This window comes from Rattus norvegicus, chromosome 16 (genome assembly GCF_036323735.1).
Source record: "Rattus norvegicus strain BN/NHsdMcwi chromosome 16, GRCr8, whole genome shotgun sequence".
NCBI classification, from domain to species: Eukaryota; Metazoa; Chordata; class Mammalia; order Rodentia; family Muridae; genus Rattus; species Rattus norvegicus.
This window is the reverse complement of record NC_086034.1, coordinates 77792645-77820554: the sequence shown is the minus strand read 5'-3', so window position 1 is coordinate 77820554 and position 27910 is coordinate 77792645. Positions and strand designations below refer to the sequence as shown.

Below are 27910 nucleotides of genomic sequence, written 5' to 3'. Positions count from 1 at the left end.
TTCGGTGCCTGGCTGCCCCCCAGCAGGAAGAATCAGCTACTCACATCCTTGTGTGGTGTCACTCAGGATGTGATATCACCTGTTAATGGAAGTCTGACTCGTTGCCGAGCAACCAGGGACCTTGAAAAAGAATCATTGTTTGTGGGGGTCCTTGTCATCAGCACAGCCCTGGCTTGTCTCCCCGTGCAGGTGCCGGGCACGTCTGGTCCTTGTCATGCCTGGCTGAGGTCATAGCAGAACGCCTCTGGAAATGAGCAAAGGCGGTGAGAGCCCTGCCATCAGTATGGCTTTGCTCTCTGTTTTCTCTGTACAGACATTCAATAGCAGTTTATTCTTTAAAGAACGGGACAGTCTGATGTCCTGTTTAATCCATGAGGACTATAAGATGAGGACAGCTTCGGAAAGAGGCAGAGAATGAAGCCAACAGAAACTTGCTTGTTATAGGACTGATGTGTATAGGAGTGAGCGGAGAGGGGGTGGTGTGTATGTGGAGGTATGTACACATGTGTATAGGAGTGAGCGGAGAGGGGGTGGTGTGTATGTGGAGTATGTACACGTGTATAGGAGTGAGCGGAGGGGGTGGTGTGTATGTGGAGGTATGTACGCACATGCCAGTGCACGCGTGTGGTGGACAAGGCACTGTGAGGACGTGGCTGTCTCTGCCTCGCTAAGCAGGGTCTCTCTTTCTTCTGAAGTGCTGTTTATCTAGGCTCGTCAGGCTCCCCAGTCATCCAGACAGCTCTGTCTCTGCCTCCCACCTTGCTTTAGGAGCACTGGCCTTATGGATAGGCACCTCCACATCCAGCCTCTTTTTTTTTTTTTTTTTTTTTTTTGGTTCTTTTTTTTCGGAGCTGGGGACCGAACCCAGGGCCTTGCGCTTCCTAGGTAAGCGCTCTACCACTGAGCTAAATCCCCAGCCCCACATCCAGCCTCTTTACATGGGTTCAGGGGTTCGAGCTCAGGTCATCATGTTTGTGTGGCAAGCGCTTTTACCCTCTGAGCCATCTCACCAGCCTTCCCATCTCTTTTCTGAAGAGGATAAATCTTAAGATTCTGTGTTCGCTGATACTGAGTTGTTCCAGTCAGGTAATGGCTGTAAGATCTCAGACCTCCAGCTATGTAGGGTGTCAAATAATGGCATTCTGGCAAGTTTAGAATTCTTTTGCATATAAACAGAAATGTTCATGTTTTAGTTTGAACCTATTCCGTATCATCCATAAGTGAGCGACACTTGCTGTCAACTGGGTTGAGAGCCCCTGAATGTCCTTCCTGGGGCTCACCCGTGTTGATGTGTTTATTTGGACCCTGCAGCTGTTTTCTCTCCATCCCTGGCCTGTTTTCCTGTTAGCCTCAGTCATAGGATGTCTAACTCATAGTAGCACTTTTTAAACCCTGTGATCTTACACAGGATGTTACAAAGGTTTGCATAGTTGTTCTGTGTCCTAACATTTTATTGCTTGTATCAGAAAAAAACAAGAATGCTGCATTGTTCTTACTGGATGTGTTGGAACAGCGTGATAGCCCAGAATTACTGTCAAAAGCTGTGGAATGTCACCTAACCATTACTGTTTTATGTTATCAATTGGCTTGACACATGGACACATTGTTTTCTTTGTAACCTATTATATCTCTTCATGTAAACACTTTCTAACAAGCAGGGTTAAATCTGGGTGCCTTGTGAACTGTGAAAAACGTGGGTTTCTTCATATTGTTCCTAAACGCCTGATGTTGTTGAAAGGTGATAACTAAATAATTTCCTTACTCTGTTTTCCATAAAACTTTTTGATGCACTGTTTTCTCTATAAAAACAGTTTTTAGAGAGACTCTGAAAGATCATTGTCACCATGCTGGCCTTGTCTCAAGCTTGAGAGGCTTGTGGTCTCGGTGTCTCTCTCTCTCTCTCTCTCTCTCTCTCTCTCTCTCTCTCTCTCTCTCTTTCTCTCCCCCTACCTCCCTCTCTCCCTCATTAGATATTAGATATTTTATTTATTTACATTTCAGATGTTATCCCCTTTACTGGTTTCCCCTCCAGAAACCCCCTATTCCATCACCCCTCCCTCTGCTTCTATGAGGGTGCTCCCCCACCTTACTGCCCTGACATTCCCTTACACTGGGGCATCGAGCCTTCACAGGACCAAGGGCCTTTCCTCCCATTGATGCCCAGCAAAGCCATCTTCTGCTACATATGTGGCTGGAGCCGTTGGTTGCTCCGTGTGTACTCTTTGGTTGGTGGTTTAGTCCCTGGAAGCTCTGGGGGATCTGGTTGGTTGATATTGTTGCTCTTCTCAGCTCCTTCAGTCGTTTCTCTAACTCCTCCATTGGAGACCCCGTGCTCAGTCATGGTTAGCTTCGAGCATCTGCATCTGAATTTGTGGTTTCTCTTGTATGAGACCTGTTGTCTTATGCTGAAATCTAGCAGTTGGTCCTCTTAGCCGAACAGTAGATGAGGCATCGAATATTGGGGTGGTTTACAGTGTGTACCCTTTTGTATTTAAAGGATAGATATAGCTCAGAGCATGATCATACTAACTTCTAAAGCTTCCAAAACGTATGTTCTTGGCTCAGGAAGCCAACCTACAGAAAACTGAGCACCTGACCAGACTCACTCTCTCCTGGGCTCTTCCCTCTGGATCATGCCCTGTTGTGAAAATGAAAACCGTGTTGGCTTCCTCCAAGTCCTAACTGTCCTTTAACCCTGCAGTGCTGAAGCCTCCCCTTCCTTCCCAGCTGGGGTTTGGAGCTTTCCACTACCACACTGTACACCAGCTCAGGCGCATGGTCTGTTAGCTGCGTGCTGTACCCAGGGCTTTCGTGTGCCACTTACTTGGGCTTCCACATCAGTCAGTTTCCGAGTTTGTGCCGCCGTCTGGTTGAGCAAACTGGTTCCAATCTCGATCATCACAGCCGTCTGGTTCTGCACCACATTCTGCTGGATCTCCACCATCTCCTTCTTCATGTTGTCCTGGATGTAGTTCTCCAGCTAGGAAGGGGCACATGAGGGTCATCAGCCATGTGGTTAGAAGCCTGGTCCCTCAGTGTGTGTCATCTGCCCTTATCTAAACACTGTTTATACTTCAGTAAGGTGGCCCCGCAGCCAGAGGCACCAGCTCTGGTGTTTACTGCTTGGCCTTTTGGATACTGATTTCCTTAAATGTAAAGTAGCATTTCTAGTAGGTCAGTTGAATACTTCAAGGAGGAGGCCATGCTTTTGCATCATTGTGGATGTGCTGTCCCGTGCTTGAATATTCATTTTCCTTTTTAAAATGGTAATCCAATGGCGAGCACTATTAACTGGCCCAAATTATAGCTCAAGAACAAAAACTGTCTTTATTCTTTCTTTAAAAGTGTAGTGTTTTTATATTAAGCTGAATATGAGAGCTGTTTCCAGTGTCTTCCTTTAAATTTAAATTCGATAGTTTTTACAGAAGATCGTTGTATTTACAGAGTCAGTCATCAAACTTCCTCCTAAAACATTAACCAATGATTCTAACTTCTGCCTTTAAGAGTAAGAAAGTGGGGCTGGAGAGATGGCTCAGTGCTTAAGAGCACTTATTGCTCTTCTAAAGGACCTGGGTTCAAGGCCCAGCACCTACATGGCAGCTCACAACTGTTTATAACTCCTGTTCCAAGGATCCAACACCTTCACACAGACATACATGCAGGCAAAACACCAATGCACATAGATAAAAATAAAGACTTTAAAAAAAAAAAACACCTAGTTTAAAACGAACAGTAGGGAACTAGTATAGGAGGAGAAGAGTTCCTCTCCGGGTGTTGAAGGGCTTCCCTGTGGGTGGGACCATACTGTGTCCGTGCTGGGTTCTTACTCTCAATTGTAATAAATTTGTTGTTCCCACTGTGTGTTTGCTCTTGGCACTGCCCTGTCCGTGGGTCTCCCACCCTCCACACAGCCTGTCTGGATAGCTGGCAGTCATTCCTTGCTGACTGGTGTCCTTTGATGATTGAACAGATTGACTCCAACAGTGTGACGTGTCCTAACTCTCTCTGGTCATTTATGTGAGCATGAGGGTGAAGCCTCCACTAGCGCAGAGCTCTAATAGCCGCATGCAGCAAGCAGTCGGCCCTCGCTCGCGTGCTGGCCTCTGCTGACCCCCATCAGGCTATCCCAAGATCTTAGTGTAGTGTCCTTCCCGGCACGCTGCCCACACCGGCAGCAGTTTGCATGTATGAGACAGGGCCACAGCCAAGTCATCCAGAACTTCATGCTTCGTTCCTCTCCACACCCAGCAAAGACAGTATTCACAGGGATGTGTCCTGGGGGTCTCCAACTAGGGAGAAGCCTCGAACCTGGAGCTTAGAGTACACTCAGAAACAGCAGTTTACAACCCTAGTGTGCATGAGGCTCTCCACTCCCCTTTTCTCATTCTGAAGCAATGGAACTAGAGAGGGAACATAGCCCTCTAACTCCTCCCTCCCCCTTTCCGAGCTTCTGGGTCAAATGTGGTTACAACTGTCAAGAGACAGGAGATGACTGTTTATGAGTGGAGTGCTTAAACTCAAGATGGAATTTAAAATTAGAACTGGGAGATTTTTCTTAAAAAGCCTTAATTTCAAGAAATAAAATGTCTTCATTTCGTTACTCTATCTTTTTCTAAGCTTGAAGACAAATTCTAAAAAGTCGGGGACTGAGAGAGGAGGAGGGAGAGAGAGCCGTGTACACCGACACCCGGCAGGCAATGCTTAGGTAACAAATGCCATTCCTTTTTATGACACTGGCACCTATTAGTAACTTGAAATTTGCAGGGTAGAGAAATTGACCCTCAAACGGTAACATCATGTGACCCATTTTACAGAGAGGGACTGAAGTTAAAGTTCTGAGAAGCCATGGACTTTTTGAGGAAGAGTACACTCTCCAGAATAGATTCAGCAGCAGGAGCAAGCCAAGCCCCATTGTAACGTTTAATGTCTGATGGCTCGCCACATCTCGGCCACTCGTTTCCGTGGGCTCCGAATGGCCAGCTGATAGCTAGAGCTTGCAAGGCCAGTGTGACCTCATCCCCGAGGCTTCTACACACGCTCCGACCTTCCAACAAGCAGCAGTGACAGAGTTCAGAATGGTCTGGAGCTGTCCATCCTATCCTGGGTTTTATGCTGCTTAAAAACAGACCACCTTCACTTGGTTGACAGCCATTTTGACCAACAAGAAAGCCTGCAATTAGGGGGTGGTGTCCAGTTTGGTGGTGAAGTGCTTGGCTAGCATGTGCAAGGCCCTGAGTGCCATCCTCAGCACCATAAAAAGAAAAGAAAGCCCAGAATCAAAAATGATCAACACCAGCCATGTCTCCAAACAGTGTTGTGACAAAACAATCTGCTTTTCCTCTCCAAGACTAGTGCTAATCTTGAGATGAAAGGGCAGGCCGTGGTTGTGCATAGGGTAATGTGAAGACAGACATTTCCAAATGAAGGTATCCTTCACATAGTGACCTTTCTACCAATCATGACAACTTAGGTCCAGACATGAAACCCCCAGCTGGTCCATGTACACAGATAGACCTTGAAACCAGCCTGTCTCTGGACATGTGTAAATTCATTCTTTTCTAATTAGTCAGTGTTTCTTATTGTCTTTAAGCCCTATGACTGCAACCCAGACACACATAAATCTGCTCAGGGAAGGCCATCTTGGCATAAGAGTTCAGCCCAAAGGAGAAGGAAGTAATTAGAGCTGTTCTTCCATGGGAGCGCTTTCTTGTCACCCCTACTTGGCTGCTCTTACCAACAACAGGCCCAGAACCCTAGAGACTTCTGGAGAGGGGCATGAGTCTGATTCCGTGTGTAAGGCTTCACATACCCTTGCTTTGCTTGGATCTTTGACATCCACTTCCTGTGGTCATATAGTGGAGACTGCTCTGTGGACACAAGTGTCTCTGGAAAGATCCCTGTATATGTGTGAGAGGCTAGTGTGTTTCATTCCCTGTGTGCACCTGAGAGAGGTCCGCCTGTGTTCGGATGTTCACTTCTAATCAGCCTTGGAGCTGCTGACCCTTTATGGTTCCTGTGGTCAGAATGCAGAGGACCTCTGGGTGGGACAATGCAGCCTGTTGTGACTTTGTAGCTGGAGAATGTTTTTGCTCAATTTTGGAGGCATTCCTAGTATACTCAGTGAAGTCTGGCAACACAGTTCCGAAAGCTGTCACAGTTAAGAACGTTAACATGTAACTGTGTGTGTGATGTCAAATGTGATGTTCTCGGGCTTTTCATTGCACCCTCAGCCTTTAGAACCATCAGGGTTGACGGGGAAAGTAAGTCCATTTGTGAGACAGCCATGGAGGCTGATTGTACATTAACCCGTCTCTCTGGCTAGCTCCTTTAATTTTTTTTTGACTGAAAAAAAAAAAAAAAGAAAAAGAAAAAAGTTGTCTTGCATCTTGCCAGAGAAAGGAAAACAGATGTAGTGTGAAGAAACTGCCACCAGCCCAGGGGTCTGATGTTGGTCCCTTGGTAATGGCGGATGCTAGCTGAAGCAGCTAGTAGATGCAAGATAGAATTACACGTCCCCATTCCCTTCCACTAGTGTGCTTCTGAAGAAACCTGTCTTCCTGGAAAATTAAAAAGAATTTGAACACATTCCAGGTCATCATCTTCCTCTATGATCAAATACTCCAACCTTCCCGACAACTGGGAGACAAAGGGGAGAAGAGAAAGGGGAGAAGAGAAAGGGGAGAAGAGAAAGGGGAGAAGAGAAAGGGAAGAAGAGAAAGGGGAGAAGAGAAAGGGGAGAAGAGAAAGGGAAGAAGAGAAAGGGGAGAAGAGATGTTTCTTTCGCCTTTACTTTGTGACAGGGTCTTTCGTAGCGAAGCCTGGCCTAGAACTTCCCATCTCCTGGCTCTGCCTACCAAGTCTTAGATTACCAGTGAGTTCCACCATACCCAGTTGTTTTTTCCTTCTTTCTACCTCCATCCTCCTCCCCTTCTTCTTTGGACCCTAAGGCAGCCCCTGCCTTCTCTCCCATCACCCCTGCCTTCAGAATGAGGGAAGCTCAATATAAATTTGATTCCTCTGTGACTCGCATTGTTACCTGACATTGGCTGAATATTAATCTCCATTCTTTCACCTGGTAATAATCAGGACTGACACTCTACAATCTCTTGGACCTCTGTGTCAGTCTGGCTTTTGTTATTATGACAGACTACCAGAACTTGGGTACTTTGGAAAGAAAAGAGGAACAGTTGGGTTTGATGGAGCGGATCAGTAGGAGAGCCTTGCCTAGCATGTGCAAAGCCCTGGGTTCAGTTGGCTCCCAGATTGGGAAATTCAAAGTGGAAAGAGTGTGATGGACAGTTTCCCTGGCAACTCATGGCACAGGTTATCACAGCAAGAGCTCATGTGACAGGGAAAGGTCAAATAGTAAGGCAGAAACCAGAAAGGCCAGGAGGGGACAGTCTTGCTCTTCATAACAACACTCTTGGAGGGTCTAACCAGGGTCCCAGGAGAAATACTTTAATCCTTTCCCAGTGCAGTGCCCCTCCCTTCCCCCAATGACCTATGCCTAGACTCCCAAATGATGGGTCCCACAATTTCCCAAAAACTGTGACACTGGGGACAAAGCTTCCATCACACAAACCCTTTGGGAGATATGTGCAAAGCAAACCCATACCAGAGCAGTCTCCAGCTTTGCATGCATGTGACCTCCCTGCTGTGCTTGTTTGCAGATTTTAGAGTAGCAATAACTGCACATTGAGAAACTAACTCCTTCTGCTTAAGAGAATGGACTCTCTGGCCTAGATAATGACATATAACATTCCAGTTGGGCCGGTCAGTCACCTGGCCAAAGTACTATCCCTAGGAGAGCAGGCTCACCGTCAGCCAATCTAGAGACAGGAGAAGTAATTAGCCCTTTAAGGAGAGGCTGTGGTTTTCTATCCGGAATCTTCAGCCCTAACGGCTCTCTTACAGGGTACAGCCATGCCATGCTGCTTCAGAAACCCATCAACTTTCCTGAGTTACTCAGAGAGCAGTAACTTCTCCTTTTCTCTCTCTCTCTACACTAATCATGTTCCCCTGACACTCGAGATTCCTTCTCTCCACAGCTCTGCTATGCAACTGCTTGTGGATCACATACCTGCCCTCCATGCTGGCTTACATGGTGTCGCCGTTTTCCTTTGCTCCTCCATGCTCCTCTTCTAGGTAACTGCTGAGGTATAGCCTGCCTGGGCCAGAGTGATTTCCTTTTAAACTCTGTCTTTACGCTTCCATTGGAGTCCATTCTTAACTTCTTTCATTGATAAGACTAAGAGCCCTAAGAAGGGGCCCAGATCTCTTCTGAGTTACAAGGCTGCTCAAAACCTCCCAACTCATCTGTCCCTTGAGGTCCTCCTCTGTGATCCTGAAGCAAGGATGCGTTCTAATTTTTTTTAAAGTGCCACTTAATTATTTTTAAATCCAACACTGGAAGTGAACGTTCATGTTCATTTGAAATACTAACTTCTGTAAGCTTTTCCATATACACCCTACAAATAACCCAAACATTTGTGCTTAGAATTACCCTGAAAACTTGAGTTCAAGATGATTAAATCCAGGGGTGCTGTGTGAGGATGGCTTTTGACTTCATGTCCCTAGTCTTCATCCTGGGGGAACTCCAGGGCATCGTCTGAGGTCTCCGGACAGAAAGCTGGCAGGGCCTGGGCCCGCCCCCTTTGTAGCATAGCTTTGTTGTTTTTGGTTTTCAAGTCTCAGGCTTTTGCTGCCTAAGCATCTGTGTTCTCAGCAGTGCTGCCGGGGTGTGGGGGTGGGGGAATGCTGAGATTAAAGGGGATGGGACAGGAGGCTCAGGCCTCAGAGAAACCTTCCTGCGATAAACATGGGGGTTCCTGTAGACAAAGGCATATCACTGAGGGTTATAGGTCATGTTCTGATGCTGCCCCAGAGATGGGAAGCAAGTGTCTTTCTGACTGCTCTGTTTGCAGACACCATCATACATTACGACCTAGACTCACACACACATCGGAGCAAATTGCCCACCTCTGCTCTCCAGGTTTGCCTCCTTTGCATAGCCACTGCAAGTTGGTAGACAGCAGCAGGCCATTTGCTGGGACCAAGGGGCCCCAGCTCATGTAAGGCCTTCTAAGAACACCCTAATAAAATACTAATGGCTCTCTCTGTCAGTTTGAGTTTTTGTTGGTTAATCTGAATGGCTTTCTGTTATCTGATGCAAGGTCTAGACAAACTAGCCTCTTTGTTCCCGTCATAAGTACGAAGAGACAAAATGTCATTCATCTTGGTGACACACACACCTCACCCCACAGAGTGGAATTGAGAGCCTCGATCAGCAGCCTTGTCCGCAGCTCCTGAAATGGTACAGCTTGGCTGAGTCTGTGTGTCCCTATGTAATGCACATGTCAGGTCAGACCTGCTTGTTCATGAGTCTCTGCGACTGCTCTTTTACTGGTGGTTGGGTGCCTTTACATAGGCCCCCTCCCTTTGCTGTGTCTATCATATCATTGCTTCCAAATCTAGAAAAGAAGTTCTCAGCTGCCCTTAACACCACCTATCAATTCCTCCTGATACCACGGCTTTCCCCTCAGCAGCTGCCACTCTGAATGTATGCAGGTCTGATGAAGCTTTGTAGAGTGGGGTGGGCTTTTTATTTAGCACAAGGTATCATTCTATTAAAAGTGTCTTCTAGAGAGTACTTGCGATATATCTTTCTCCAGTAGCTGTTAGAACACAGGCCCATTTGGCCTTACATGAAGGAATAAAATGTGGTAGAGCTCCCAAGACCACTCCACCCTTCCTTCCTTCCTTCCTCCCTCCCTTTCTTTCTTTCTTTCTTTATTTATTTATTTATTTATTTCCTTCTTTCTTTCTTTCTTCTTTTTTTTTCATCTTTATTAAATTGGGTATTTCTTATTTACATTTCAGATGTTATTCCCTTTCCAGGTTTCCATGCCAACATCCCCCAGCCCCTCCCCGTCCCATTCTATATGGCTGTTCCCCTTCCAATCCTCCCCCCATTATCGCCCTCCCCCCAACAATCACGTTCACTGGGGGTCCAGCCTTGGCAGGACCCAGGGCTTCCCCTTCCACTGGTGCTCTTACTAGGATATTCATTGCTACCTATGAGGTCAGAGTCCAGGGTCAGTCCCTGTATAGTCTTTAGGTAGTGGCTTAGTCCCTGGAAGCTGTGGTTGCTTGGCATTGTTGTTCATAAGGGGTCTCGAGCCCCTTCAGCTCTTTCAGTCCTTTCTGTGATTCCTTCAATGGGGGTCCCATTCTCAGTTCAGTGGTTTGCTGCTGGCATTCGCCTCTGTATTTGCCGTATTCCAGCTGTGTCTCTCAGGAGAGATCTACATCTGGTTCCTGTCAGCCTGCACCTTTCACCTCTTTGCTTCATCCATCTTATCTAGTTTGGTGGCTGTATATGTATGGGCCACATGTGGGGCAAGCTCTGAATGTGTGTTCCTTCAGCCTCTGTTCTAAACTTTGTCTCCCTATCCCCTCCCAAGGGTATTCTTGTTCCCCTTTTAAAGAAGGAGTGAAACATCCGCATTTTGGTCATCCTTCTTGAGTTTCATGTGTTCTGTGCATCTAGGGTAATTCAAGCATTTGGGCTAATATCCACTTATCAATGAGTGCATACCATGTGTGTTTTTTGTGATTGGGTTACCTCACTCAGGATGATATTTTCCAGTTCCATCCATTTGCCTATGAATTTCATAAAGTCGTTGTTTTTGATAGCTGAGTAATATTCCATTGTGTAGATGTACCACATTTTCTGTATCCATTCCTCTGTTGAAGGGCATCTGGGTCCTTTCCAGCTTCTGGCTATTATAAATAAGGCTGCGATGAACATAGTGGAGCACGTGTCTTTGTTATATGTTGGGGCATCTTTTGGGTATATGCCCAAGAGAGGTATAGTTGGATCCTCAGGCAGTACAATGTCCAATTTTCTGAGGTACCTCCAGACTGATTTCCAGAATGGTTGTACCAGTCTGCAGTCCCACCGACAATGGAGGAGTGTTCCTCTTTCTCCACATCCTCGCCAGCATCTGCTGTCACCTGAGTTTTTGATCTTAGCCATTCAGTTCACCATTTCTACTGAGCAGGACAATATTGCAGCAGCAGAATGCTTCTTAGCGCTTTTTCCGTCTCAGTGGATTCTCACATTCCTAGCTTGGGTTTCCCCAGGATCAGTCTGAGAACCAGGCAGGCATACAGGAAGTTTATTTAGGAAGTAGTCCCAGAGAGTGGCTATGGAGGATGGTCAAGGAAGGCAGCAAGGAGGGGCAGCCTGTCCAAACATGAGGACTGTGTTGGCTACCATGCTGGTGGCTTTTGAGATCCCCAGAAGACCTGGGGAGCCCTGAGAACTGTCCTTTATTAAGCACTGGTGGCCCTCTAGACACCCATGCCTTGGGCTATAATAACTGAGAGAAGTCAGCCAGGGGTCTGGAGGAGGGACCACATCAAGGCCAGTTTCTGGGATTGGCCCGAAGGATTGAAAGTGGTCCTCAGGAGTATGGGTGGTATTATTGAGGCTCTTCAATAGGGGAAAATGGGTCCCAGAAACCTTGACTGTCTCTTCCAGTGTGCCCTAGACCATAATCTGTAAACTGACAGAGCAATGTGGTGGGGTTTTGAGCTATATCAAGTGTGGACTTTGATTATAGCTCCAGGCCAGCAATTTGTGTGGTGGCTGTGTGGGAGAGCAACAGCAAATCTGAAAATGACCATCTGAGAGGGTGAGAATGCAGAACGGAAATGCCAGCTGAAGTCCCTACAAAGGGACAGCAGACATGACCTTGCTGAAGCTGGAGCAGCCAAAGAATGGAGAAATTCCTTCTAACCTCAGCTTCCATAGGCCTCCTCCATCATCCCGTCACTGTGGAAGTTAACTCGTTCATCCCACTTCTTATTAAAGGCAAGTGAGCCTAGGAGTGCAGGTCAGCTTACGGAGCCTCACTGTGTGCCCTACTGCATGCTGCCACCATGGACAGCTGCCAGCCAAGCCCTGCTTCTTTATGTCCTCTTTCTAATAGCCATTTAAGATGCAAAGAATTCCAGTGGAAAGGCCTTCGAGCTGGTATAGAGGCTGCTAAAAATGAGACAGGGTCAGCTTACGTGAAGAGTCAGTAGTGCACCTGCCGTCCCTTTAACCATGAGGGCGTGCACCTGCTGTCCTGTGCCTACGGTGATGTGCACCTGCCGTCCTGTCCCTACGGTGACGTGCTCATGGTGTCCTGTCCCTACGGTGACGTGCTCCTGGTGTCCTGTCCCTTATAACCCTGTAGCATTGCCCCATGCTGGTCTGCTTGTCTTGGAAGGCATTTCCTCAGTGTGGATAGTGCCTCTCTCCTAAATAGTTTTCATCCTCTTGTCTGAACATCCTTTTCTGTGGCTTGCCCGAGCTTAGAAGGCATGGATCCCTCTGTCAGGGTGGAGGCATAAGTGTATGTGTCCCTTCTGCATTCGTGTGTAGTGCAGACCTGGAGACACTGCAGAGTGATGCCAGGAAATCTCAGACCACAGCCTGCTCTTCAGTTTGGCCACAGCTTTTTTAATTTAATGATTTCATTACAACAAAACTTTGCTTGTCTGACCTAGTTAGGGGAGAAATCATCTTCTTCTGTTTGATTACATTATCTCTCCTTTAACCTCTGGTTCCATTCCCACTCGTCCAAGTGTTTAAGGCTGCAATATTTTTCATATTTATTTTCATAGTTGTAATCCCTTGTGTGCACATATTTCACAGGACTGCACATGTGCCTGTGCCTTGCTGAAGCTAAAAGTGAGCAGTCTTTTTATAACTCACATTAGAAATACAAACCGCTTCACAAGGCCCTGTTTTGTGCATCAGTTTTTATGGTTAAAATATGTCTTTAAACATTTTAACAAACTCATCTTAAATCTTATTAGTAGGTTTTTATTTTACTTTGAGTCAAAGTCTCATGGAGCCCAGGCTGACCTGGAACTCTGTAACGTGCTGCAAGGCTGGACTTGAACTTAGGACCCTCCTTCTTCAGTCTACCTCCCAAGTCTGGGATTTCAGGCAAGAGCCAGCCATACCTGGATATGTATGTATACTTAATTTTTTAAAGAAAAACTACTTCAGGGGCTAAGAATATAGCTCAGTTGAAAAGAGTGGTTGCCCGACATTCAGGATGCCCTGGCCTGATCTCAGCATTGCTTTAAAAACAGGCGTGGGAGGGCACACTTGTTACCCCAGGATGGAGTCAAGAGTACATACGAGGTCATATCAGCTACATAGCAAACTAAGGCAAGCCTGGACTGATGAGATTGAACCAGCAGTCAGGGAACACATGGCTGTACCCAGCACTAATCAGATATGGAGACAAAGCTTGCAATGGAGTAACTTTTGCTCCTAAATGTAATTTATATTCATTTCCTGGTCTAAGATTTGATAGAAAGCATATTAAGTACTTATCAGTGTGTTCCCTCTGTGCTATTTAATTTTCGATGGTTAACCTGGGCCCACTGTTCACTTTGTAAGACTGTTAGAAACCCCTGAGTATGTTTTCATTCTGCTTGTGGCTTGCAGTCCATCAAAACTGCCCTACAAACCACATGCCCCTGAGTCTTATGGACGGCTGTATTTGATTCCACTGAGAAGAGGCTCAACTGGGAACTGCAAATGGTGATTATGACTTCAGGCAAATCGAGCGTCTAATTATGTCTCCTGACCCGAAATAAGCAGCGTCTACCACAAAATACATGCTGTGCCGAGCCTCTCATTACAGCATTCCTGCTTAGGGCTGCTGTGTTGCTGCTGACTGCTGTTCAGAGAGAGCTGGCCACATTTGTGTTGTGGGCTGTCACTCATGTTGGAGAAGGATAGAAGCTACTCTCCAGGCACCAAGAGCAGAAAACAATTGGCCATGAAATTAAGACTCCAAACAATATATTCCTTCTTTCAATTTTTTTACATTCATGTGTCTGTATGTATCTGAGAGAGAGAGAGAGAGAGAGAGAGAGAGAGAGAGAGAGAGAGAGAGAGAGAGAGAGAGATTTAGACATGTTGACCTGGCTGTAAGTTATCAGATGAGTTCTCATTTTAAAGATAATATCAAACTGTAAGCTTGATGTTATCATACCCTATGTATTCCCTACATTTTGTGACTCAGCAAAAAGAACTTTAAATGACAAGATGTTTGAAAATGAAATGTTTACTGTATTTAGCTGTGCTTGGGTGTATTTGCTTAAATGGGTGATTTCATGTGTCTGTACCTTTCACCTGGGACTACCTACGTAATGCCTGGGGAGTGAACTTGGGAATGTAAGTTCACTGGCCTTGAACTGTGGATGAATCTGTACTAGCTGCCGGAGGACAGCTAAGGGATTCAGTTAGGTAAATTAGTAATTTAACATTCTGAAACATGACTCTTTCCGGATCAAGCATAAAAGGCATGTGCCCTTGGAAGCCCAAGAAAGAATTCATACAGTTCCCATTAGTCTAAAAATAAATAACAAATAAATAAATGTCTGAGTCATGCATTGCACTTCAGTAGAGCCCAGTGGCACAGAGAGCCTAAGCTATGCCATGGACAGTGGCTCTACCCAGTGCCCAGTGGAGCCAGGCCCTAGTGCTCCAAGGAAGTGACAGGAACCAGCTGGTGGACCTAATTCAGTCATGGGTCCCTCCAGTGCACTGAGTGTGTCATTCGTTGAGTGGCAATGTGAAAACCTGGCTGTGCCAGGACTGAGCGGCTAGGGAAGAGGCTTGCCACTTTGAAGCTCTCCTGCAAACCCTAGCTTAGCTCCGTAGGAGCTCCTGGGCCAGCCAGCATGTTTAAGCTTTCTGTTCCTCTCTGGGAAAACTAACAGAGATACTGTGAAGTTTGTCACTGGGCTCAGTTACAGTGCTTGCCTAGTGTGCATGAAGCTTTGGGTTCAGTCCCCAGCACCATATAAGCTGGTCATGGTCAGCAACACCTGTTCTCCTGGGACTTAGGAGGTGGAGGCAGAAAAGTCAAAGGTTTGTGGACATCCTCCACTATACAGTTAGTTCAAGGGTAGCCTGGGCTGCATGAGGCCTTGCTCTGAATGGAGGAGGAGGAAGAAGAGGAGGAGGAGGAGGAAGAGGAGGAGTAGGAAGAGGAGGAAGAGGAAGAAGAGGAGGAGGAGGAGGAGGAAGAAGAAGAGGAGGAAGAAGAGGAGGAAGAAGATGAAGGGGAGGAAGAAGAGGAGGAGGTAGGAGGAGAAGGTGAAGAGGAAGCAGCTCACTGTAGTAGGTTAACATTTCAAAATCAAGTTGAACAAATTAGCAGACTCCAAAGTCCACACTAAGGTATTCTGAGTGCCTGCAGTAGCAGATAATACAAGGGGGGGGGCAGCTTAAAAATACTCAAGGAAAACCCACAGCCTTCAACTCTGTCAGATGTTAGAGGAGCCAGAGGCTCTGAGGGCCCCCCCCCCATTATAATGTCTGATTGTCCTCCTGCAAAGCTGAGTTTCTGGTGGCCGCTGTTGCAGAAAGCAGGCTTGGCAGGATTGAAGATGGGCTGGACTCACTGGGTCACTGTCCACTTTGACTCCAAAGGAACTCTGTGGTGCCTATAGGCTAAATCCATTCCATTCATAGTTAAGAAACAACTCCATTCAGAAGGCTGAGGCAAACTGGAGGTCAGCCTGGACTGCATAGCGGTACTTTGTCCAAAAAAAGTAAACAAAGCACCATTTATTTCTTACAGTTTGTATGCATTTATGTTTTGAAATGACTACTAAGTGTTTAAGCATTTGGACCTCACGTACTAGTCAATGCATTTATTAGGTATCTGTTTCAACCTAGGGGTGCTATGAAAGAAGTAATAATTAGTAAGACACTTTGGATACAGGAACTAAGAAAATTGGAAACACATTGCCCAGAGCCTTGTCTTCAGTGCGATTGGAGACCCAGCCCTCCCATCCTCTTTCCCTGCCCCCAGTCAGGATACTGCCTTTAGTTGCTATCTGTGTGCTTGTTGGGAAACTAGAAACGTAAAACAGAAGTACTGAATGTCTAAGACCTTAGCTAGACCTTAGAAAAGGTCTTAGGCTTCAGGGTTTTTCTAACTTTTGATGCTTTGAGGCCCTATCCCTCTTCGTGTGAGCAGCTTTGCTGAGCCGCGGGTACCTGGTAGCATGTTCTCGGAGCAGCATGTGGAGCCATGGGACTCTGCCTGCCCCTGGGCCAGTAGGTGGAAGTGCAGAAGTGGACATCGGCTTTCTAAGGGCAATCTTGCCGATGGCTGCTTGCCTGCGTCCGGTCCTTACTTGTTGTTAGGTGGACAATTCTAGGACACTGAGTTATACAGAAAAGGCAAACTGACTTGAGTGCCACAGCCACTTCTTAAGTAAAGCTTCAGCACGATTCTCCACATGCTTGTGGTGAAAGTACAAGAGACGCGAATCATTTTCCCATAATCAGTTGCAGTTCTGGAGGTTTGCCGCTCTCCCCGGCCCTCTTGCCTTGCATGCATGGCTGTTCAGATGGAAGCTAGTGGAAAATTCCTGCCCCCTTTCACTCCACTGCCATGAGTTATAAAAAGCAAGCCATTCAGAGCTGGTTTTTTTTTTTCTCCTGCATGCTTGGATTTTTACTCACAAATAAAGGGGCCATGAGCTTTACGAATTGTATTCCACTAATAGTGAGGCTAGGGACTGTGGCTCTGTTCAGAATCACAGAGCAGCTGGCCCAGTCTGCACCTTCTTTGGTGGCTCCTGTTGATATCACTGAGGCCATCTGAGTGCACCTCTTTTTCGGAGCCACTATGACATTAGCCCCACAGGTCACTCAGAGCTTGCCCTGCCTGGCTGGCTTTGTGGGAATGAGGGGCTCACACAGAAGACTGCAGTAGCAGAGTTTGACTTTTGTTTTTTTCATATGGTTAGATCTGCTTGTTTGTTTCAATGAAAACATGAATCATCCTGCTCCATTTCCAAGCCAGAGCTCTCCATGGCTATCCTGTGACTTGGCCTTAATCCCTGTGATCTGCTTTAATTTGATCTCGACAGCGTCCCTCGGCTGTAGGAATTCAGTGTCAAGTTTACGAAGTGTAGGTGCCAGCTTTAGCAATGCACGTCTGCCATGTACGGAGTTCCCGGGTGGAAGGGCCTACCCTGGAGGTTGCTGCTTGTTGGGATCCCATTCTGAGTATTTGGTTTCTCTGAACCTTAGCCCCCTCCTGGGGTAACTTTCAAGACCAAAGTTAGAGCTGAAGTGGAAAATTTGCCCCCAGCATTTTTCTTCTGTTCCAGTATTTTCCAGCCGCTAGGCACAGACCTACCGAGACCTTCCCTCATTCCTAAACCCTCCAGCCCCCAGCCCCTCTGATGACTTACATTGCCTCTGAGGTCAAAGTCCCTACTAAGACAACTGCACTGGAGATGACAGTGGGAAACCCCCGAAGTAAGGACATAAAAGCCTCCCTGTCCTTATCCCCAGCAGCCAGGAACCCCACGGGCCAATGGCAGCCAAGGAACTCTGTTCTCCTGCCACCTTTCCTGTGTGTTTGTGTGGTCCTAGTAGCAGAGGACAGCCAGCTCTCAGAGGTAAGCTGGTACGAGCTGTGTCTAATGAGCACACCTGTTGGAGGACAGTGCCGTCCAGGAAGACCTATGAATGGAAGAAATCCCTCAGAGTTCACAGAAGCAAGCTCTAGTTTGGAAAACTTTTGTACACCAGTCTTTCCCTGCACCTTGATGATGAGGAAGGACAGGGACAGTGGTGAGGTAGCAGCATCAGGCCTGAGTGAGCATCGAGTGGGCACTCGGGTACACCCTTCCTTCCCCACCTCACTTTCCCATCACTCGGACCTTCTGTTGTCTCCATTCTAAACCCTGACCATAACCTTGGGGAAATTCATTATATTTGTCTAGGACTCAAATTCACTGAGATCTCTCACTTCAGAGCTCCCCCTCAACGCCTCAAGAATGTACAGCACAACCACCACTCATCATGGGCCCTGAGTGGCGAATTTCATTAGAAAATAAGTTGATCTTGGAATTCACACCAGTCTGCTTCTAAGTCATTCTAACAATATAGACTCCAAAGATAACAGTGTAAGGTATAGCACGTGGGTGTGGCCAACAGAGAGAGCATACATCCACCTGAACTTACACATGGTTATGAAAATCGAGATATATAACAAATTACTCCCAGAGGATTGGGGGGAGCACATTTCAATGCATGCAGCAGCATGAATGAGTCATTAAAAAATAAAATCACTGAGCAGAAATATCGACTGCACTGCTCCAGTTACATGCAATCCAAAACCTATAGTGGGTAGCAAAGTAAAGATCAGCCTTGAGCGGAAAAGACCCAAGCAGTGAGGGGGACTCAAACCTCATCAGCTGTGCTGGGACCCCTCCCCGAATATGCTGGGCTAGGGTGTAATTACATGTGAGAGTGTATTCATCGAAGTATGTACTTGGGATGAGCGAACTGCAGGCTGTGTGATTTACTCCTTGAAAAACTGAATTAAATTTCATAATGCAGCATAGCCCAGAGCCTAAAGCAGCTAAGCCAGCCGTCTGAATCAGGAAAACTAGAAGCCTCATCTGATTGGTGAATGGAGAAGTAGGGGTGCAGTGGCAGGAGGACCTGATTTGCTCTTCCGGGCCTGTTCAGCAGCACTGCTTTGAGAAAATAGCCTTTCCATCTTGATACCTAATGTCTTCACAAGTCCTCCTCTACCTCAGAAAACCTCACCTGTCCCCTTGTCTTCCAGCCTCGGGAGCAGCTTTCGTCTGGGAAGCCTCAGACTGAGTTACATGGGCGTTTTATCCCATGGCTCTCAGAGTTTCACATGCCTCAGTCTGAGCCATGGGAAAAGCAGAGCTTGAGGAAGGAGGGCAGCCCCTGGCTGCAGGGTTCCCCATGCTCCCTGCCTTGAAGCAGGCCCTCCATACCTCTGCACCTAGAGCCAGCCTACCAGACCTGGGTCCCGGCCTCTCCTCCCTTGTTTCTTGCTTATTCGTCATGACAGGTGCACTCTACACATGGCAGCTGTGTGCAGTAACACAGTCGCAGGTTTAGGGGACAAAGTGAAGTCTGCTCTGTGTCCTGAGGACACGGAGGAAGTCTAGATCAGCTACTGGAGGCCACTGAAGATCTGCCTTATCATAGGAAGCTCTGAGATGAAAAAAGGAAATGTAGTCTGACCATTTGGGCTACCCCTGCCAGTGTCTCCCCAGTTGAGTCTCTTCTCCCAATGGAAACAAGACCTTCTCCCCTACATGGGTGTCAGTAGAGCCAGTCCTGGGGCTCCGTGTCATCCTATGACGTGTGTAGAACCTGGCAATTAAATGGAGAAGCAGATGTAGATTTGCCACTATTACCTCCAAAGGGAACCATACTTATTAGTAAGCTTCGAGGTCGCTTACACATCGAAAATAAACAGCTGTTACTGAAGGCACTGGTTTTGGTTAGTCTTCATTTTTAACTAATATTTTTGTCTAAAATATAACCATTTTTTAAAGAACACTTCATTTCACTGTTCAATGTAGTTAGAATGATACTCATCAAAAATTCTTGTTAACCCTTTAATGAGGTCAAATAAGTTTTTTAAGAAAAAAATTGAAACTCTTCCTTTGTAGTTAAAGATAATAAGGAATTTCACAAATGTTAGGCAGACAATTAGCTTGTGGTTGGAATTTGGTGGATTTATGTCACTCAGCAAAGTGCGCTGTACTCTCTTCCGCAGCGCTTTTGCACCAAGCTTTCCTGTGAAGGAGCCCAGTTTATTCAGGGATTGTTAACGCTACATCTGTATCTAATAAGTCCGCAAGATTCCGAAGCCCGGATAGTCTAATAAAACCCAAGACTGCAGTTATCTTCAAACTAATGTTTATCATTATCTAGTAGATGCCCCACGGATTGATATCATCTGTTGATTCTAGAAATTTAATAGCATTAAAAAATGCTTTCAGAGGCCAGAGAGAAGTGAGAGGGAACACTTGTGAATAAGCCTACATCTTGTCCAGCCAGGCATGCAGGTTGACTGGTTAGCTGCCCCAGATCCCTGCCTAGAAGGTACCAATGGGGGGGCTGTCCTTTAACACTGATAGAGTTCTGACTTGGTTGAACAACAAAACACGCTGAGACACTCCCTTCCGGTTCCAGACAAACTACCAAAGCCTGAGATAATTTTCTTTAAAAAAAAAATTGAGTTTTAAAAGAAGTAGCCATTCTAATGGGCTCATCCTGTGACCTGTAAGTACAGGAGGTAGACAGGGTAGGTGGGAGGAAAAAGTAATTAGCCGAAAATTGTCAGGCTCGTGCATCTCCAGAGAGGCCCTTCACCAGGTGTCGTGCAGAATAAAGCCATTGCACATGTGTGCTTGCTCCCTGTCCTCCTGTTCAGTGTTGAGAGGTAATGAGGTGCCGTAAGAGCTGGGGTGTGCTCTGCCATCCCTCCCTCAGACAGCACAGAAGCTAGGTGGGACCAAAAACTTTCAGTCATGCGAGCAAGCGCCAGCACAGACCTTGATCAGTGTGGCTCTGATCTGATCTCATTAGCAAACTTATCACAGTTGCAGTTTGCTGTTTGTCCATTTCTGATGGTTTCCACTGCACTTCTGTTCCCGCTTGCTCTGTTCCTGGCAACACATGACTGTTCCGTGAGCTCACCACTGTTTACATAAGGAAGCCTGATCCATCCCTGAAGATACAGAGTCAGGTTTTAGCCAGTGAACTTCGCAGAGCGAAGCAAGGCGTGACTAGGCTGATACTGAGTGGCTGATCCTGCTCTTGAAACACCCTTGGGGCCTGGAGAGATGGCCCCGTGGTTAAGAGCACTGACTGCTCTTCTAAAGGTCCTGAGTTCAAATCCCAGCAACCACATGAGAGCTCACAACCGTCTGTAATGAGATCTGATGCCCTCTTCTGGTGTGTCTGAAGACAGCTACAGTGTACTTGTATATAATAAATAAATCTTTAAAAAAAAATTGGATAAGCAAAAGAAGCTACTCTGAAGGACTGTTCTGTGACTAAGTACATGGCATTCTGAGGACACACCTAGGGGACAGGGAGGGCTTGGTGGCTACAGAAGACTGGCAGGGTGGCTAGGTTGCTGAGGATTTGTAGAGCATTGGAGACACTTTGTGTGATGTGCTAGAACGGCACAAGAATATCTCTTTGCAGTTGTCCAACGCCGTGCAATGGACTCAAGCCTGCACCGTGGCTTGTGACTGGTAAATATGCCATTGCCCATAGAACGCTTTTAGCCCTTCCCCTCCAACGGGGAAACATTGACAATGAGGAAGTCTGTGTAGGCAGTAGCTGGGGAATCTCTCCATCCATCTCTGATCTCTAAACTATGAACCTGGAACTGACACACCACACACACACACACACCCTTCAGGTTATATCAGTAAAGTTAGCGTACTCCTGCCAGAGCCATCTAATGGTTTATTTTGTGGTTAAGTAAACGTGCAAACTCAAACGACCCGAGAAGTGACCTCAAAGCAAACTGTATGATGACAATTGCATGGACACAACACATAAGCTCTATGCACACACATCTAGATACCTCTCTCTGGTGTAGACTGTCTTTATTCATGCTCTGGATGGACATCAAAGTGTCGTTTCCCCCACCCACCCCCTTACCTCCCATTGCTTGAGTTTGGCAAAATTCCTGAGGCTGGCTTTGGCCAAAAACAAATTATCTGGAACAATCTTAATGTTTCCACCTCTTTTCCTTCTGGCTGGTGGTCTTGACAACCCAGAGGTCCCTCAGCCAGAGTGGGTGGGCAGTTTCCCAGCTCCCCCCATCTTGGAACAGAAAGTTGGACTTTATGCTAATGGCCTTTCAGAGTCCAGGACAACCCAGGAAGTTCTGCTGAGAAGGGTGGCCTCCTTGTTGTAAACCCATGAGCAGACACTCTCCTCACTGTTTCCCCTTTTCCTGCTGAGCATTATTTCCAAGACGTTTTGTCGTCTGCGAGATAGAAATGCTCAGTTTGCGACAAGTTCAATGGGATGCTGTTAATTGATGGCATAAAGAAGTGAGCCATTTTTATAGGGGGGAGGGGGATATGGCTCAGTGGTAGAGGACTTACCTAGCATTGCCAAGGCACTAGGTGTCATTTCCAATACCAAACCAACCAACCAACCAGCAAAGTAACCAGACCTCATACGTCTAGATCTAGCCTTTGTTGTATGAATCTGCAGGGACAGTCTTATTGAAGTCATAGTGAAGGTGCAGAAGGTGTCCTGGAAGGCACAGAAACCCTCTTTGGACCAGTTGGTGATTAGACCACGCCACCCGTCAAACAAGAAAGAGTGTTAGCGATTTGGAAGCCATGTGTGCACTTGCACAACTGTTCTTGATCAAATGTAGCAACATAGATGGAGGAGCCTGGGTGTTTGCTTCCTCAGAGAAACTGTGAGACTTCATTAACGAGATGTCTCCAAGGCGTGTATCTTAGTATCTCGTCCCTAAAGAATTCTATAGTGTCTTCCTCTTTTTAAAGAATTCTCCATTTTCCATAAAAATATATATTTCTATATACTGTACATATATTAAATAATGAATTTTTTAGTTTAGTGTCTAGTTGCAGTTTTTTAAACAGTGAATCTTGGTTTAATATTTTCTAGCATTACCACATTGATTCCAACGTTTATCCGCGGGTGTGAAAGGTTGTTCAAAAGGAGAATGGAGACAGAACCTGAAGCAGAGAAATTGCCCTCTGAGGACCCTGGTGGGGACAGGGTGGTGGGGGCACTCTCTAATTGGTTCTCCTTGGATTGAAAAGTTAACAGTTCTTACTGTTGGAGGAGTGGCACTGGGAGGAAGGATTGGGTCCATGTTTCAGGAGATCTTTACAAGGTTCACGGTTTTATTTTGTTTTGGTTTTTTTTTGTTTTGGTTTTTGTTTTTTGGGTTTTTTTTTTTTTTGGTTTTTTTGTTGTTGTTGTTGTTTGTTTTTTTTTTTTTTTTGGTTTTGTTTTTTGCCATTTGGTACAGGCTAGAATTAGGATGGGAAGCTAAGTGACTCCACAGGGAAATATCTGCGTCAGTTATCCACTTACAGACATCCAGCTAGGACGCCAGCCTAGGGTTTAGGTGGAGGAGAGCAAGTCTTGTCCCTTGTTTTCAAACCACACATGAAACACATTTTAATCCCATCAAACTAGTAAAACTTTTATAAGATTACCCATGTTTTAACTGTTTTTATTCCTGCCAAATCGCCTGGTTTTATACTCTTCTCATCTTAAACATGCGTGTAGTGCTGGTGCCCTCTTTGGTCCTGCCCATGCCGAAGATGCAGGATGAGAGGCAGTCCAGGTGACTTCCAAGTCACCGTGGAAGGGGAGGGGCACAGAATGCGTCCTTCCTGGTGACGTACTGCGGAATCTGGGGATCTATGTTCCGTGCAATTTCAGGGCCTGGGTCTGTGTGCAGTTGCCCAGACCTTGCATGCATCCTTTCTCTTGGTTATTAGACACAGTCCTCGTTCTTACTGTCCAGACTGCGAAGTAGAAGTTCCTGCCAGTGTTAAGCAGAAGGCATTACCTGCCCAGTGCCTGCTTCCCCTTTAGCAGCGCTGCCACCATCCTCACATTGAAAGGATGGGAAGCCCCACTTGTCTGCCTGGCTGGCGGAGGTGCCCGCTCTGCTGGGCCTGCCGAGTGGAGACAACGTGCATACGATGTGGACTCTTGAGTGCCCACCAGGCTGCTGAACCTTTCCGGTTCGCTTCCTCCTCAACTAAAAGTTAAAGTATTGTTGAGTCTGGCTATACGTAAACACTGTCCTTCATTCCTTATGCTGTATTTGTCTGCAGACATTTATTTATTCATTGATGGGCTTCTTGTTTTCTGTTTGAAGATTTGTCTCATATAGCCCAGGCCTGGCTTCGAACTTGAGAGGTACTGTGTACTGGCCATTTCAGAAACAGGTCCACTTCGAACAGTCTTGTCTTCATTTTCATTTCATGAGGTTTCTTGGCAGTGACCAAAGGCTTTCCATTGCCCGCACACACTGCCAACACCCCTAGCTTCAGCCCCGAGGATCCTTTCTCCAAGCATGTGTTCTGGGTGGTGCAGGGCTGACTTCACAGGTCCCTCCTGGCCACATTCTTAAGTAGTCTCCTCCTCCTCCACTTAACCCAACACCAGAACAAACACTTTCTGGACACTCGGAGCCCCTCAGTCAATGTTTTTTGAGCAAATAAAGAAACTTTCATGGCTCCAACCCTGAACAAGAAACACCTCCAGATTGATGAAGGATCTCATGGTTTTCACTCACTCACGTCGGCAAGCTTAGAAAAACCATGGCACTTCTGTCCAAATCCATATTCATATGCCCCTCTCAGCAGTGCTTGACAGGTTCCCAGCTGAGACAGGTTGCCCTGCTCCACATTCTTGAGCTCCTCATGACCTCTGAGCCCCACAGAGCACAGCGTTATCACACCGGCGTAGAAGCTGGTTTACAAACACATGTGGGAGATCGTCTGCACAATGCCTGGCTAGAGATACCAAAGAGCTTTAAAGTGAGCCAGTGCCAGGCATGTCACCGCACCTCCTGTCCTGATGTCCTGTACCTACTGCTTCAGAGATGAACGCCTGCTGGGAAGCTGAGTGGATTTCTTTATATCTTGCAGAAGACTCTAGAATACATGAGGTTCCTCAGGTCAGAAGACACAGAGGAAAGGTGGCAGTGTCTGGCTCAGTCCTATTTAACTAGAGTAAGCATTTCTGCTAACAAAGCTTATTTTGAAGAATGTTCTACAGAGCTGATACAGTCCAGCGCTTACACACAGTCACAAAGGCAGACGGCACTTTTCTCATTATCATAAAGTAATAGGAAAAAATCTTGGAATTTTGATTCATGACTTAGAAGTAGTCAGCTCATGGTCGGTTGCGCACTGTCTCGATCCCAACTCAGGAAGTCCCCAAGCGATCCCGCTGTGTCCTCATCTCGTGGGCAGTTATGGAAAGATAAAAAGCACCTCCTCCATCAGTTCCTGTCCGCACTGTCAGCCCCCTCGAGCTTCCCTCCTCGCTCTCGTCTTCATCCTGTCACAGGTGGGCTGCCCTCCCCCTCCTCCTCGAACAAAAAACGCACAGGGCTTTGACCCAGATGTCCTGACCTGACGATTTAGTTTTGTTCCTTTCTCCCAATTTCATTCTCCTGGCCTCTTCTTTCCACCTGGTAAACAAGAGATAATCTGGCCATGGTGTGTCTGTGTGGTAAGAAAGACAGCCACACACCTTTATAGTGACCACTGAAAACAACTAGTGAAGTCCTTAATGTTCACCTTAATGTTTGTGTACACATGTGGAAGCCAGAGGCAAACGTTGCCATCTTCCTTAGTCTCGCTCCACTCTCACTGAGTCTGGGTCTCACTAATTTAGCTCATGAGCTGCCTAGTGAATTCCAGAGACCTCTCTACCTCCGCACTTCCCACCAAATGCTGGAGTCCCAGACGCCTGCCCACTTTTCACATGGGACCCAGGGATTGTCGTGCTTGTGTGGCAAAGAGGTCACCAACTGGGCCGTCTGTCCAGCTGCAATTCTTCAGTCATTTTCTGCCTTCGAACAGAAGAAGCAGCATGGGCCTTAGTGTCCCTGTCAGCTTTCAGGTAGTGGGACTGGCATGTAGGCAAACTCCCCAGATTGCAGCCTGTTTGTTAACTCTGTAGACCCACTACAATTGAAGTCCACAGACTTTCCAGGATCAGCATTGAGACCAATGCTTGGTATCCTGTTTCAAGAAGGGAGTCATTCCTTAGCCTCAAGCCCTTCAGGCTAGTCAGCTCCGCGCAGTGACGTATAGTTAATCCAGCATATCCTGCAAGCCTGTTTGATAGGCCGAGACCTCCTGACTACGCATACAAGTCTCAGGTCCATGTATAGAAAACACGGATCCTTATGCACCATGTGGAGTTGGCAGGCGCTGTTCTAGGGATGTTCACACTTTGGCAGCACACTGTGAAGGCCTACACGGTACCACACCTGCCTCCTAAACGCCCTACCCCGCCCTCGTCTCCCTCGTGCCTCAAAACGATGGAGCTAATATATAACGGCCACAATCACAGCCTTTGTCTCCCCACCATCGTGGATGTTTAATCATCTTATCTAAATGCAAATAAAATAATAAGAATGCTTCTAATACTACTCATGTATGCATTCCTCAACACAGCATTTAACTTCTGGAGGTACAGCTTCTGTCCTCCAGCCTGCAGGACAGCACAGTGACTATGGTGTCACAGGGGATGAGATGGCATCTTTCCCATAATGAAGCAGGCTCTGTATTCTTTAATATACAGGTAAAGAGTGCTTTACATGTGTGTGAGCATGTGCAAACACACGCGCGCACGCACGCACGCACGTGGGAAGGGCCTGCAGAGCCCAGCTCCTCTGCAGACCCCTTGTCATTTGTTTTCCCAGTGGCAGCAACTACACTGTCCAGGAACATGACGACTTTGTTCCCTCTGCACTCCACTGAGCTGCAGTTTCCAGACCTTTCTTCAAGGATATCTTATTATCGCTTTTAAAGAAAGAAAGGGATTGCTGTTCCTGGATTGTACTCATGTTGTTTAAACACCAGCACAGAGGGGGCCAGTGGCAGAGGAAATGTTTACATCAAGCTAATAACATTAGCTGTGTTTTTCAAGTCGCTCCGTCTTAAAGTGGCTGCAAGGTTCATAGCTGTTTATAAAATATACGGCATTCAGTAGCGTGAAATAGTTGTTTATTTCCTTTCCATATTTCCTCTTGTTGGGGGAAAAAAATACATTTGACCTACCCAAATACAATTGTGTCGGTAAGCTGGGAGCCTGTGTAAAATGTGTTTGAAATCACTGGGACAGAGGTCTGTCCTAACACTTAGTTGATCACCTGGTAGGCTGGGATCTGGCAACCAGGAGTTTGTCTGATCCTTGCTTAACCACTCCAGGGAGAGTGAGGCTTCCCCTGTATTGTTCATTCATGTGCTACACACACACACACACACACACACACACACACACACACACACACACTCATTCAGAAGGCTGATAGTTCCTTTGCATGACAGATTAAAGGGGCAGTGTGAGCTCTTTTGATGGTGTTCATGGGGCTTTCTTAGACTGAACTCCTGGGGCTGTTCTCAATACTCAGAAACTGAAATACTATTCATCTGCCAAACTCACCGAAACCCTTGTTTTCCCTCCTGAAGAGTTTTTTTTTTAATCCCCAAATCTGGATGGCTCAATGAATTTTGTGCATAGGTGGAGGAGGGGAGGGTGGCAAGGGAATAGGGAAACGTTTTTAAAAACAGCTCACGAGAAAACACGTATCACAATGAAGCCAAGCCGTGCCTTTTCTTTCTGTGATAATCTATAAATAGATATTGCTCATGCTGCCGCTCTGTTCGTTACCCGGCTTATCTGCAGCTCCATTAGACCTTATTTTCTTCCCGAAGAGAAAAGGGTGTTTATTATTGCAGGTGCCAAAACACGGAGGAGGAAAGCAAGTAGAGAGATTCCGTGTAATCATTCCGAGTGGGTTTCATGTTTGCCTTTTGCCTTTGTTTCCACGCCGGGAGCCCATAAACCGAGTGAATGAGCAGGCAAATTGCCTTCTCAGGTGCAGCTCTCTCGGAGCTGGAGCAGGTGCTTGATGGGAGCCGGTGCCGAGCTGATGGGCAGATAAGCCTGTAGCCGCCCCTCCCTCCGCCCCGCTCGCCCGCCCGCCCGCCCCCCGACCGGCTCTGTGAGAGTTAGCTAAAAAGCTGAAGGAAGCGCTTTCGAAATACCACCCATACCGTTCAAATATTGACTCAGAGACCCTGGGAAGGAGGAGATGCCACCTTAGAGTCCCTCCTCCCGTTCTGTCTTTAAGCTGCTTTGCGAAGCCCCACAGGTGGTGTGGTTTCCCCCCAGGCAGGAAACACAAGCCCAGGTATTGCCTAGCCTGGGCTCCTGAGCCGAGAATATAAAATGGGCAGCGTTGCCCTTGGCAAAACA

At 46.7% G+C, this 27910-nt stretch overlaps 2 protein-coding genes across 5 annotated transcripts in view; one reads left to right on the top strand and one right to left on the bottom strand.

The window, feature by feature from the left end:
* The window catches only part of Mcph1 (microcephalin 1), a 202523-nt gene that overhangs the window by 106219 nt on the left and 68394 nt on the right, over nt 1–27910 (top strand). The window lies entirely within an intron of this gene.
* Nucleotides 1–27910, bottom strand: part of Angpt2 (angiopoietin 2) — a 50482-nt gene that overhangs the window by 20687 nt on the left and 1885 nt on the right. The window contains exon 2 of the mRNA NM_134454.1: nt 2825–2980. Coding sequence (NP_604449.1) covers nt 2825–2980 — 156 coding nt within the window. The remainder of the gene's footprint in view (nt 1–2824; nt 2981–27910) is intronic.